This window comes from Trachurus trachurus, assembly GCF_905171665.1.
Source record: "Trachurus trachurus genome assembly, chromosome: 5".
Lineage (NCBI taxonomy): Eukaryota > Metazoa > Chordata > Actinopteri > Carangiformes > Carangidae > Trachurus > Trachurus trachurus.
Genome location: NC_139896.1, coordinates 19,932,365 through 19,946,683, shown reverse-complemented (window position 1 = coordinate 19,946,683; position 14,319 = coordinate 19,932,365). Strand labels below are relative to the sequence as shown.

Genomic DNA, 14,319 nt, shown 5'->3' with positions numbered 1-14,319 from the left:
TTACTTTTAGACATCAAGGTACCATGTCAAGAAGCAGAAATGAGCATAATATGGCCCCTTTAAGATACTGGATTTTTTTTTTTTTTGACATAATAAATCCAATTAAAACGAAAACATTTGAAATATTTCACTGTGTGGTGAATCGAGAAAATAATATTAAAGTTTCACCTTTTGAATTCTGTAAAAATAACTTTTCCACAGTCTTCAATTTTTTTTATGTTGCACCAATATGTTCATTTAAATACTAGGACAAATATTATGTAAATGTTAAAATGTAAACAAAAGAAATTAGAAATTGTAATAATTCCATGTATTTAAATGTATGATAAGCCCATACATTAATGTTAATGTATGTCTATTTATACTGTAGCAATATGGCACATAAATATATTTCCATTCCAAAGCCTGTCAGTTTAATTAACAAGGCATACATTGGAAAAAATAAAATAAAAATAAAAAAGGTACAACCTGATTTTTTTTTTTTTTTTATTAATTTGCTAACTTGAAGTAAAAAAAAATATCATTATGAGTATCATCATCCAAAACACACTGAGGTCCAATTAAAAGGATTAAAGTGATCTTACTGTATGTTTCCCACAATCTTCTTTAAGTCTACACCTAATAAATCACATTACTTAAAGCAGAAGTGAGTGATATATTTGTGTTAATATAAGTCTTAAATAGTTATATATTCCGACAGCAATCACTTACATAGAGTGTTTGGACTGAAACACGGGTCTCTCAGTCCCTCTGCTCTGCTCTGAGCCGAAGAGAAAACATTTATCGTATCCTACAGTTTTTATCCAATGAGGAGAGAGAACGGCATGCAGGGCTGTGTGTGCAGCCAAGGAACGCCGTGAATGTGGTGACGTAGCGACGAGGACTGTTATGGTGCGTTCAAGGAAACTCGTATTTTTCCGACCGTGAAGTGGTACCAGTTCGATCTGGTACGAGTTCACCGGTCGGAAGTTACGAGTGGCCGTTATAGTGACTTTCACCGGTAAAACTGGTCGGAAAAACACGAGTGGGTTGCCTGGAACGCTACAAAGTCGTAAGTTGTGACTTGAAGCTGTAATTTACGATTTCAAAAGCCTGCCTGGAACGCAGCATTAGCGAAAACGACCGGACCACTCACTTCTGCTTTAATACTTGGACAGTTGATGTCTTCTTCTTCTTCAGCTGCTGCTGCTGCTGCAATCAGCTCAGGGTGGGAAACATACAGTATGATCACTTTAATCCTTTTAATTGGACCTCAGTGTGTTTTGGATGAGGATACTACACGTGTCAAAGTTCACCCGCCTGAGGGAGCCTGTTTTCATCAGGCGAGGCTAACCTGGTCAGATGAGATGCTGTGATCCCTGACAGCCCCTCCTGTTTTTGATTTTGCAGTGACAACTTTAAACCACCATAAATCTTCCATAAAGACACAACACAGTCACTGCTACCGCCCCAAATTGCCTGCAGGTGAGGCATTCAAGGGACATTGGTAAATCGCAGCACCTGGGTGGGCATGGAGCTTCCTTCAGCGTGCTATTTTACCTGAGTTCCAAACACCCAAATATGAACAGCTTTGACTCTCTTGCTATGCCCATCGTCCAACACGCTAACAGTGCTTAATCAAACCTTCAGTAACACATCAGCAGCATCGTCCTGTCTGTGAAAACACCTCCAGTGATGTTAGCGTGACCTTTCCTCCATCCTCCTTTCACATCTTAACAACATGTTGCTGAGAGGAGAACATAAAACACCAACACTTCAACAGAGACGTCTCCCACCCAAATGTCACGCCATCACCAATCTTCATTATCTCATCCAGGAAGCAGAGGACAGCAAGATTTGATTAAACGATGCAGACAGATAGGGAGCGGTGGGCAGAGGGGGGGAGGGGGGTTGATGCTGCTCATCAAATACGACAGACGTGAAATTAATAACTTGGTTTTATCTGAACATCCATTTTCCAGTGATTAAATAGAGAAAGCTCATTTAAAGTGTATTCATAAATTCAACCTCATGCTTATAGAGACGCATAATATTTCCAAAGATAATTCATTAAACCATCACAGGTGTGAGACGGAGGAGGAAATGTTGCTGCTTCTCTTTCGTGATGTGATCTGTTAAAAAGTTTCTAAAATTCAGTCCATCCATTTCATCAGGTATTAAAACAGAAATATGAATTAAATCCTTGTTTTGGTTTATTCATCTTGTTAAATGTAGAGGATTAAAAATTACAAGAAATACATGCTTATATTTTGGAAAACTCTCATCTTATCATTTTGACCTTGAGAAAATAACATTTAGCTGCTTAGAAACCTTTCTAGGAAGGACCTAAAGTCTCTCTGCTGCTGAGCCCCTGTAGTTATTATGTAATAATTCTTCTATAATAAGGCATATTTCATTGTTTATTTTTGTCAGTGCGTGTATATGTGTATGTAAGTGTATGGATTTTTGTGTTTGTTTTTGTGTCCCTGGGTTCAGGTAGACACTCTTTTATAAAGATCTTGTTGGGTTGATGAAGTTGTTTTTTGTGATGCACAATTAGGATTTTTGGAAGCACTGAGGCTAACGTGTGTTCAGTGGCCAACAGCTGCAGAAAACACAATCACGTGTGTTGAGGTGATCATGTGACTTCCTGTCAGTAAAGGCTTTCCTGGTTTCAAATGTCAGTTTTCTTCCCATCAGCCCCCATGATGCCAGAATACGAGTCCGAGGCTCCACTGAACGAGACCGAGACCACCATCACTGTCCTGCTGAAGCCCGCTAAGTCCCGTGGAGCACCGATCAGGTAACCGCCTTCCTACTTCCTGTCCTGTTGTTCCTCTCCCTTCATCCTCACTCTCTCTCCTGTCTCAAATCCAAAGGAAATTCTGTCGCTTTTTAGTCTCAGTGTGATGTGGACTTCAAGTAGAGATGTTGGATTTATGCTGATCACTGTCTAGTAACTTCCTGACAGAGGGATTAAAAAAACATTTCATCTAATGCAGAAACAAGCAAAATGAAATAGTTACAGACAGTTTTTACTTTCCCACATACTTACATATTTGTAAGTAAATAGATTAAGTGTGAATAATATAGATTACTGTAAGAGAAGAGTAATCTATTAACTGCAAACTGAAATCCTCCTGGAGAAATCAAATCTCTGGATTAAATCTGAGGTCAGATGGCCGTGGTCTGGTTTTAAATCCAGATCTGAGTTTGTGGTCATACGGTGATGAAAACATAATTTTTCACCTCAAACAACTGAAGTTTGGACTGAAGTCCAGTTTTACATCCTTATACATCTAGAGCTTGTTTTAAGATCCTATCCCTTCGACATAAAGCTACACTGCTCGCACTGCTGGCGCTTTACCGAACAAGTTATCATGGTCATTTATGTATTTTCGTGTGAAGTTTTGAAGCTTCGTTTCAGGTATGAATGGTGCCACAAAAATAACCTTTGGTATTATTATGAATGTCATTGTTAATATTAAATCAAATCTGAAAATATTCAGATCACTCAGTATTGATTATCAGCCAATCATTTCGCAGGTTTAACATGTTTATCTCTGCACATTCAGTAATAACAGAGAACAAAGAGCAGAAAAACGACGAGTTTCTCTTCCAACAAGGTTTGGTTTTAAAATGGATGCACAGCTAATTTGTCACTTTATCCTCTTCTCATTTTCTCAGCCAGCACATTTTTTAAAAATTAAAAGTTCACTTTGAACATGTGATCTCATCCATTTAATTGGTGCAGGGCAGAACATTATTCTATGTTGCCCTCAGGGAAATACAGTTTCCACAGGGGCGAGTGGAGAATAAATATCACACACGTCTGGACTGTGGGAAATGTGAGCCTCGGACCGTAGTTTTTGTTCATTTCTGAACATTCCCATATCATATTTTTCCATTCATCACCTGCGCTCCAGCCACCAACATCACTGATGTGTTTATCAGATTGAGATTAGCTGCGTAACATAGCACGCATATTATGGCTGTTTTGTGTGAGTATTACATCGTTTTAGGTGCTAGCAGATGTTTGTGGTTAAGCGGGAAGAGTCATCTGTCGGTTAATGTGTGTGATTGTGTGTGAGTGTGCGTGTGTTTTATTTAGTCTGAGGAGATCAGAGGCATTTCAAGTTCAGGGGCTTAGATGAGGAGTGTTTACCGAAATGGCTCTGCTAAGAGGAGCAGCTGCTGTGGCGGAGACAACCACACACACACGCACACACACAAGCCTGTGTTTGCAGATGCTTTGCTTTTACATGAATGTAAGTCAGCTGTATATCTGAAGTGTTGATATCGACACACCTGCATTTTCTCACAGTATACGTATGTGTACATGTAGCTACACACACAATCACAACACAAACACACACACACTGCCAAACTTCCACAAAAGAAGTGGACATTTAACATTATAAAAAATAAACAAACATTATACAAAACCTCAATCCTGCCACACCAATACCCATTCATTCATCATTAATCAGTTAATCCATTTTTAAACCCGACGACTACCTGACTGGCCGTTTCTGCTCCTGTTTAACTGGCAGACGTGGATTTGGGATCACTTGCTGAGAACTATTAACCACCCTGAAGATGTGAGAAATGGCAAAAAGTTTCTTTTTTTTCAAAAGGTTCCTCGCTTCACAAGATGATGTCACTTCCTGTAAACTGTCCTGGCTGGCTTCAAATGACCTCACTTTCTATAAATGTCCTGATCTCAGGAATTGTTCTCAGTTTCCAACACGTTTCATCACTGACAAGGACACACACTAAAACACACACACACACACACACAAGCACCTGAACATGGACACACACAATTCCCCATTTGCTCCTTGTATGAGGCCCCTACTTCATGCCTGGTGCAGCCTCATAAAGTCATTAGTTTGAAATGGATATTTCACCAGAAAGGCAGAAACCAGAGAGAGAGAGAGAGAGAGAGAGAGAGAGAGAGAGAGAGAGAGAGACTCATCTTTGGTCATCAGCAATTATCTTTTATGAAAGCTGCCAAACGGGAGCTGGGGATAATTGGCCGCAGCCCTTCACAGAAACATACATTTCCCTAATTGCGTATAATTGTGAAGTGAGTTCTTGGCGTGGAGGACGGAGGTAATTGCGGAGGGCCGCTGCGTTTGTCCTGACCGCTAAAGGAGCCCTCAGCCATTCATGAAGCCTCTCAGAGCAGAATGAAATACACAGACACACACACACACACACACACACACACACACACACACACACACACACACACACACACACACACATACACACACAAAGACAGACCTTTTAAGTATATAAATACATCTCTACACACCTGTTAGAAAACACACACACGCAAGCACACCTGCTAGATCACATACTGTACAGGCACATGATCACCTGCTTGACTATGTGCAGATAAGGCACACGCACGCACGCACGCACACACACACACACACACACACACACACACACACACACACACACACACACACACACACACACACACACACACACACACACACACACACACACACACATATTTCTTAGTTTTAGTCGAGATGCAGCTGCTGACTCAGCTCCTGTGTGAGAAAGTACTAGATTTGCCTCCATTTGGAAATAAGAACTGACCCTGGAACAGATGACTCTGCATGACTCTGCTTCCAGGAGGATGGTCAACACTTTCCTGAGGAATCTTCACAGACCTCAGTGTCGTCTTTTCACACACTTGCAGCCAAAGTGGATTAAACACATACACTTTGTGGCTCTCTCACACGCAGTGACTATAATTCAGTCAGATCAAGCAAATGTCAATGTTTTAGCTGAAGCAAACTCTCTCTATATTTAAATTGTGTTTGAATAACTTTATTTCTACCTGCAGCTCCTACCAGCTCGTGGTGAAAGAGGAGCGCAAATCCAAGACCCGCCGTGCCGCCTCCGAGGCCCCTGAGTGTTTCTCTGCTCCCGTCAGCTTCCGCAACGCCTCCATTTTGGACTCATCCTACTACATCGCCGCAGACTTGCCTCCGTCCAGCCTCACGGTCGTGCAGCCGTTCACCGTCGGAGACAACAAGAGCTATGGCGGTTTCTGGAACCCTCCTCTGTCTCCAGCCAAGAGCTACAGCATCTACTACCAGGCCATGAGCAGAGCCAACGGGGTGAGTCCCACACATGTCCTGTAGCTGCTCAGTGTGAAAACTGTCACACAAAACCACTTCATTTCTCATGATGGAAAACATGCATCTTGAGATTCATTAGAAAGATTCAACAGTCACACTAATGTTGATTATGGAGGTCAAGTGTGTTACTGTCATCAGTCAATCTTTGGCCACAGTCACATATTGTGTGACTGCATTTACTGAGATGATATTAGTTCTTTTATCATGCATACACTGTTCCAGAGGTCGGTCAAACAGGCAACAGAAACTTCCTGTCATAACCCTTCAGAGTAAAAGCTCACAACAACAGCTGTCACTGAGCTGCTGTGAAGACACGTGCTTGTTGCTGTTTGTGTTTGTCACTATGGCAGTAACAGTTATTTTCTATGTTGCTGCTGTGAGACCGGTTATATGTGAAAAATAAGGGAAAGAGCAAATATGTAGATCATGCCACTCGGCCAGCATGTTGTTCACATGCTTTTATTTTGTTATTTTGTAGCTTAGAGGAAGTGACTGTGGGAAACTGTTGCTGCCATGATTCATCTGTTTTTGAGTGATCTTCAGTCTTTGACTTTATAGAGAGAGAGAGAGACTAAAAGAACATTATATAGATTCTCTGATGGGTCACATTTTTCTCCTGGGGGACCAGTTTAGCTCACAGGCCCCAAATGGCGTGAACGCTGCTCCAGATGTGTTTTCACAGCTTTATTAACAGTTGTGTTGAATGAGAAAGCACTGGCCACGCCTCCATTAGTGACATCATAGCAGGGGTCAGTGACATGCGAAGGCTGTCCCAATTCGTCCAAATTCGAAGGCTCCTCCAAATGCAGCCTACAAATGCGTCCTCCTTTCCCCTGCATTCGGAGGATGCACTGTCACTACCCGATTTGCAACGCTACCAGATTTGTGACAATACTGGTCTGCGCATGCGCAGGCCGGCCGAGCTTTAATTTTAGTAAAAAGACCAGTAGAGTGTAGAATAGAGAGAATCCAATGTCCAGAAAGTAGTTAGGAGCACGTTTGAGGTGATTTGTAGTCGATAAATCTGACGGCAGTAACTTCAGACGAGATTACGAATTATCAGCAGGTAACGGCAGTCTCCACATGGTAGGAAGCGCAGTGACGTAAATCGAACGGGTCCTAGAGCTGCGGTCCTAGACCTGCGGTCGGTCCTAGAGCTACGGTTACTCCGGTACTGCAGCTTCACCCTACTCAAAAAAGGAGCACTTTTAAATGTTTAACGTTCGGCTGTTGTTTACGTTAGGCTGTTGTTTACGTTCGGATCAGGAAATGCTCCGAAGGCTAGACCGTCTCATTTACCGACGGTTGATGCGGCCGTCGGAGGAGTCTCCGAAGCCGTTGCCTCCGGAGACCGCGTAGGCTGGGTCCTCCGAAGGCTGCAGCCCCTGAATTGGGACACAGCTACAGTACATGAGCAAGAGACACACACATGAACAATTTGATCCAAGACCGAGAGAGTCTGCCCTCCCAGAATTCATCTGTGTGTTTGCATTCTCCTCTTCTTCTCTACCAATTATACCGTCTGTAAACACGACAACTTCCCCACCCCCACCCCCTCCATCTCACAACTCAGTCACAACTTCAGCTCGGATTTTTAAATTTTCCGTAATACTCCGAATTCCTGCGAGGGTTGTTTTAATTTTCCACTGCTGTAACCACGGTAACTCAGTTTGGCGAAGGAGGCCGGGTGAGCTGGCTGACGCCGTGATGTAATATCCTCCTCCAGAAAGCAGATTTCCCACAATGCACTAAGCACAAAGAGAGAGAGAGAGAGTGTGTGTGGACTGTTTGTGAGTCAGTGTGAGTGTGGAGCGGACCAGGGTTGATTGAACAAGTGTGTGTGAGTGTGTGTGTTTTGTGTATCTGTAGACCTTAAATCCGGTCACATCAGAATTCCTTATTTGATTGGATCCAAGTCAATCCAATCAGTGTGTGGTTTGTCTGGGTCAGGGATTGGAACTCTGTGTGTGTGTGCATTCTTGGGGGGGGGGGGTTAGGGACCAGTGTGGCACTGTAGCCCAGATGATTTGATAAGGAAGTCGGGCACAAACATGCTCATGAAACCATTGAATTTCAGCTTATGAATGTTTTTTTTTCTGCTCAGGTTCTGAAATATATTTATTCATGACGAACTTGACGGTTGGCTGCTTTTATGTCCTTCTGTGAGACATTGGAGAATTGCCCTGGTGTCTGATGTGTTTTCATTCTGCCACAGTGATGATAAAGAATAAATACATGTGAGCTTAAAGTCACAGCCACTGTGCCGTCGCAAGTTTTACACAGAAGTGGATCCGTGGACTGGAGTTGCCTCGGGTGTCGCCTGCTTTTCTCACTCGACTTGTCCTTTTCGGTCGACAGTTTCTGTGAAGAACTTTCAAACACTCTTACCTGCAGAAAGGGAGAAAGAAAGAACACTTTTAAGAATGAGGAGAATATAAACTGTTAAGATTGTGTCCAGAAAAGTGTCCATGAGATGGACAAGAGGACAGGAAAACATAGATGTGTTACATCTCAAAAAAGACAAAAGCTGTCATGTCTCAGGTGAACATCTTTCTATGATCCTGAACAAGTGCAGTTTTTAGCTGTGCAACTACACACACATAGATTAAGTACATGTGTGTGGTGTTTGTGTGTTGACACTCTCCTAGTGTCCAGAGATGGATTAGCTCATGACTGCAACTTAATCATTGGACCAGGTCAAAGGTCAGTCTCACAGAACACGTGTTAGTTGCAATTAAAAAAATAACCACCCTTAAACCAAAGACTGTATATAAAGCCTTAAATCTAACTTTCCCCTGAGGATCAATGGGACAGTCTATGCTAATTGGTTGTTGCAGTGTGTTCCTCATCAGTGAGTTTAATTTTTCTGCTATCGCTCATTCTGTGAGGAGATGATGATGATGATGATGATGATGATGATGTTGTTGTCGTGTGTGTTTTATTTTGGAGGGTATAGCTGCTCATCTCCATGCTGGAGGACATTTGGTTTGATCCTGTGCATCAGTCAGTTTCTCAGATCCTCCTCCTCCACATGTCCATCACAGAGACACTCCGTCTCTCCTCCCTCCTTTCTCTTTCATTTTCTGTCACTTCATTTCTCTTTCTCTCCTGAGAACATTTAGAAGAAATTGTTCTCTCAATCCGCCCACTCTCCACCTCTTCCTCTCTCCATCTCTCTGCCACTCACTGCTGTTGCTGCAACATCTTTCTTTTTGTCACCTCTTCTCCCTCTATCTCTCTGTCATTCCTCTTTCCCTCCACTCCATTTCCTCTATCTCTCTTTTCTCTCTCCACTCCTGTTCATTCAGGTATCCCGTGCTTCTTCCTTTTGTCTTTTTTCTGTCACGTTCATTCCACACCTCATTTCTTTATCACCATTCTTTGTATTCCATCATTCTTTATTTTTTTCATTTTTCTTCCACTCCTCATGTCATTTTTTAATTCCCACCTGCTTTATTTCATCTATCTATCTATCTATCTATCTATCTATCTATCTATCTATCTATCTATCTATCTATCTATCTATCTATCTATCTATCTATCTATCTATCTATCTATCTATCTATCTATCTATCTATCTGTCTATCTATCTATCTATCTGTCTATCTATCTATCTATCCCGCCACCCCCCAGGTGAAATCAGTTTGATGCCCCTCCCACTCCTCCCCCATCACTGTGCCAATTAATCGACCCTCTTCACATCAACGCTGCTCACCAAAGGCGATCTGTATGTCTCCCTCGATGTGATGTGATGTCACACACACTCTCACACACACATGCGCACACACCACCCACATTAAAGCTAAACACACACAGACAAGAATACAGTGCCTGCGGCTATAAGTAAGAGAAGTAAGTGCAATAGTGATCAGGGACTTGGAGGGAGGGGGATTGAAAGTCTAAAAGGAGTAAAGGAGACATTAAAGAAAGAAGATATAACACTGGAGGCAGAGATGGAGACTGGAAAGGGAGAGAGAGACAGAAAGAGATCGGAAGAACAGCAGTGGGTGAGGAGACGAGGGAGATTTTTGATGAGCTTCTATTACATCGAGTCCCTCAATCTCCGACTCAGAGACTAAATAGGTTATTTAGGAAGAGCCCTGAGTCCAAAGGAAATATGAAGGCTGCAGCTCACAGTGCCTCAGGGAGGCAACAGTTTTCTGTTTCATCAAAGACAAACAACTGAACATGAAGGTTTGAGACGAGCAGGAACACCGACCACCTCACTCCTCAAATAATGAGGTTGGAGTTTCATATTTTGGCCATATACCTCCATCAGGTCCTGCGTGCTGCAGCATCATGTGATGGACTGAAGAGTCAGATGAATGATGAGTATAGAAAGGTCCAGGAAAAGTGTTGCACTAGAAGGAGCCGTCAAAATGGGACGATCTGGTCATGGGTCATAGTCCATCTTCAAATTTTGTCAAACTGATGAAGACGTGCAGCATTTTTGTGTGTTGAGTTCTGAGTTGACGTATATAAGACCATCAGTGAAATCTCAAAAATACGGGATGTGAAATTTCTTGGGAGAAAACCCATGGGCGGAGAGACAAGGAAGATGAGGACAGAGATGAAGGTGCAGCAAGGAAGTGAGGAGGAGAGTGTGTAGAGAGGAGAGGTGGAGTTGTTGAAGGAGAAAGACGGGGAGAGGGAGAAATGGGGCGAGAAATGGCAAAAACAAAAGGAAGCAGCGACACAGATGGAGAAACATGCCCCTGTAACCCCTCGTACACACACACCTCCACCCACCCCCCACTGTGTGAGAGATGCTGCCAGACACATTTTTTGACAAGTAAAAAGCCTCAGGGGTCAGGCAAGGAACTCTGACAGTCAGTGTTACACACACACACACACACACACACACACACACACACACACACACACACACACACACACACACACACACACACACACACACACACACACACACACACACACGCACACACAAAGGTCTCTCTATTGTTGTGAGCCTAAACTAAAACCGATTTCTACCTTAAAACCTAAACGTCACACACGCATACGACACATGCACACACACCAAACATCAGCCTGCAGCTTCAGCAGGTTGGAGAGACACAAAGATTTTAGCAGCTGACAGTTGATGTAAATCAAGATGCACTCCTGATCCTCAAACACACTTTTATTGTGTGTGTGTGTGTGTGTGTGTGTGTGTGTGTGTGTGTGTGTGTGTGTGTGTGTGTGTGTGTGTGTGTGTGTGTGTGTGTGTGTGTGTGTGTGTGTGTGTGTCTTGTTTTCGTGGGCAGGTGTGTGAAAGAATTTGTGCACAAACATTTATGTGAGTGAGTGAGTGATAAAGTTACAACTTACAAATAAAGTTGAAGTGGAGATGAATGCACTGTAAGTGTATTTTTCTCAACATTTTAATTTCCATAAACCTCACATAAGTCTGCATTTAAAAACAGTCCTCTTCTTCTGTAATGGACGTCGTCCGCTCATTCATGTTGTGAGTTAAGGGCAGGACTCAGTGACATCTTTGTGTTCATGACTCGGCATGTAATATAATATAATACCTGTGTAAAATGCATCAGCTATAGAAAGAGGAAGCTATGACTCTGTTTTTAATAAAAGGTCCATGTGCGCCTTCACCTTGATATTACGAGAAAGCCCAGGATGTTCTCCTGACAGGACAGCAGGACCTCAGTCAGTAGATACAATAAAAAAAGTCTCCGACAGAGAACAGAAACAAACTGCTGGTGTGGACAAAAAGTGGGTTACCCTGTCTGGGTTACCTCAGCCAAAAAGACAGAATACACACATGGTTGGAAATCCTGCCTGTCAATCAAAGCGTAGACCTAACCAACCAGAGGGAAGAGAGAGCGACAGAGCGAGAGAGAGAGAGAGAGAGAGCTCACCCACACAAGCAGCTGCAGCCCTCACAGACACTTAGTATTCTTCTCAGGCCTGACAAAGTTAAAACACACTGTCTCTCCAGTGTCTCGGCCGTAAACAGCTCCCTCCTCTCTGGATGGAGGCCGGGCAATAAATTGGCCTCACATTTATTAACTCTGCTTCCTGCAACCTCCTGAGGCTTGGGCCCATTAGCATGAGCCGAGGCGTCGAGGCAGCTTCGCCGTTCGCTCCTGCCGTGAATCCAGAACCAGCGGCGCCTCTGAATGGACGGTAAACAGCCTCCATCGGGCCAGTTTATATACAAAACACCCGTCACTGACACTCAGGGGGGACTGAGCTCATTCCCTCAGTGACTTGTCTGGAGCATACTCACGTCACTGCTGAGGCCTTCTCTGATCTCAGTGTTCACCACATCAGCTCAGCTCCTAAACTAACTGTCTGGAAGTGCCTCCAATCACACGATGCACTCATGCACCTCGACCAATGAGAGACATTGACATCGTGTTAGACGGACAGATGGACGTCAGACAGAGATGCAGTGGAAGCAGGTGTGTTAAGTCTTGTGGAGAGATCCAGCTGAGAGGCTCTGGTCATCCATCATCCAGCAGCATCCATCTTCCCTTTGACTTCATAACACACACACACACACACACACACACACACACACACACACACACACACACACACACACACACACACACACACACACACACACACACACACACACACACACACACACACACACACACACACACACACACACACACACACACACACACAGAGTAATAGTCATTCTCACAGATATTTAGATTTTTCTCCCTCTCATCCTAACTGCAGTTAGACGCGTTGCCATGACACAACTTGTCAGTTTTATCGTTATTTCACGACGGCATTTTCCAGACAGAAACTAATGAAACATTTGATGTGGGTGTAGGAGGTTGTGAGGGAACATCTGGTGACACGGAGTGTAAATCCTCCGTAGACCAGACCGTTTCATCTCTGTTCAACCTTCGTGATGTACGACGGCTGCAACAGGCCACGCCCCCACAGACCAGGTGCTCTGAGGGATGCAGGTCCTGACACAGCTGTGTCTGATGATCTTTACAGTTGTGAGAACGCTGCTGTTTGTGAGGACACTGTGATGTTGTTTACCTGCAAACTGAGAAGACTCAAGATAATTATTTCTGTATTGACCAAATGAACCAACACTGATCAACGACGTAGATTAACAAATCGAGCAGCAGAAACTGAATGTCGGGAAAACACAGTGTTCTGTACTTATGTTTTCTTTCCATTTGCAGTCACCTGTGTTTTAACTTGATTTTCTACTTAACACTCAGCGGTTTACCTTTTCATTTTTTAAACCAACAGTAAGTATAGAGACTATTGATTCCACATGTGGGAAGTTAGCTTCTAACAGTTGCAAAGAGTACAGGATGCATAAAGAAGTAAGGAATAAAAATGTAAAGAATTTACTATGTACAAAATATGTAAAAAACAAAGATATGTACTGTTATTGGATAAAAATATTATTTCAATATAAACAATGTATACATGTTGTTTGGCTTGTATGAATGAGCAATTTAAAAATACACAATAATACATTATGCAGAAAAGAAAACTTTATAAATACAACTTGGTGCGGTAATGGAGTGTAATGGAGAAAGTGGCTTGTGCAAACGTTGTCAGATCAGTATTGCAATAGTGTCAAAAATAAATAGAGTCCAGAGTGCAGGTTATTACTGGGTCAGACTGGTGTTGTACAGTCCTATGGCAGCTGCAAGATAGCGTTCCCTCCTGCAGCGTGGGTGCAGCAGTCTGTTGCTGAAGGAGCTGCATACGTCTTCAACAGTTTCATGCAGGGGGTGAGAGGGGTTGTCCATGATTGATGTCAGCTTGGTCAACATCCTCCTCTTACCCACCTCTTCATTGGAGTCCAGAGAGCAGTCCAGGACCGAGCCGGGCGTCCCGTCTAACCAACTTGTTTAGTCTCGTTCTGTCCCTCTCTGAACTTCCAGAGCTCCAGCAGACCACTGCATAAAGTAAAGCGGAAACTACCACAGAGTCGTAAAAAGTTCTGAGCAGTGCCTTGCGGTGAACGGAAAGATAAAATGAATCTGAAGGCAACAAACAAATGCAATGTTATTTGTTTGTTTCCTGGTCCTACTGTAGTTATCAAAGAGTGCACACTGTGTCCTGACCTGAAGAGGCCACAGTCAGTGGAATATGAGTATGAATCAATCTGTTGCTCCTTCAGGAGTGATTTAGGACTGATTCTGAAGTGACAGGTGTTGGGTCTGTAGCG

General features: G+C 43.1%; 1 protein-coding gene across 1 annotated transcript in view; it reads left to right on the top strand.

Annotated features, from left to right (window-relative positions):
* ptprt (protein tyrosine phosphatase receptor type T) overlaps positions 1-14,319 on the top strand; it is a gene marked incomplete at its 3' end in the record, with an annotated part of 280,480 nt that overhangs the window by 132,740 nt on the left and 133,421 nt on the right. Inside the window, exons 12-13 of the mRNA XM_083971093.1 lie at positions 2,680-2,782; positions 5,846-6,122. Of these exons, the coding sequence (XP_083827219.1) occupies positions 2,680-2,782; positions 5,846-6,122 (380 nt within the window). The remainder of the gene's footprint in view (positions 1-2,679; positions 2,783-5,845; positions 6,123-14,319) is intronic.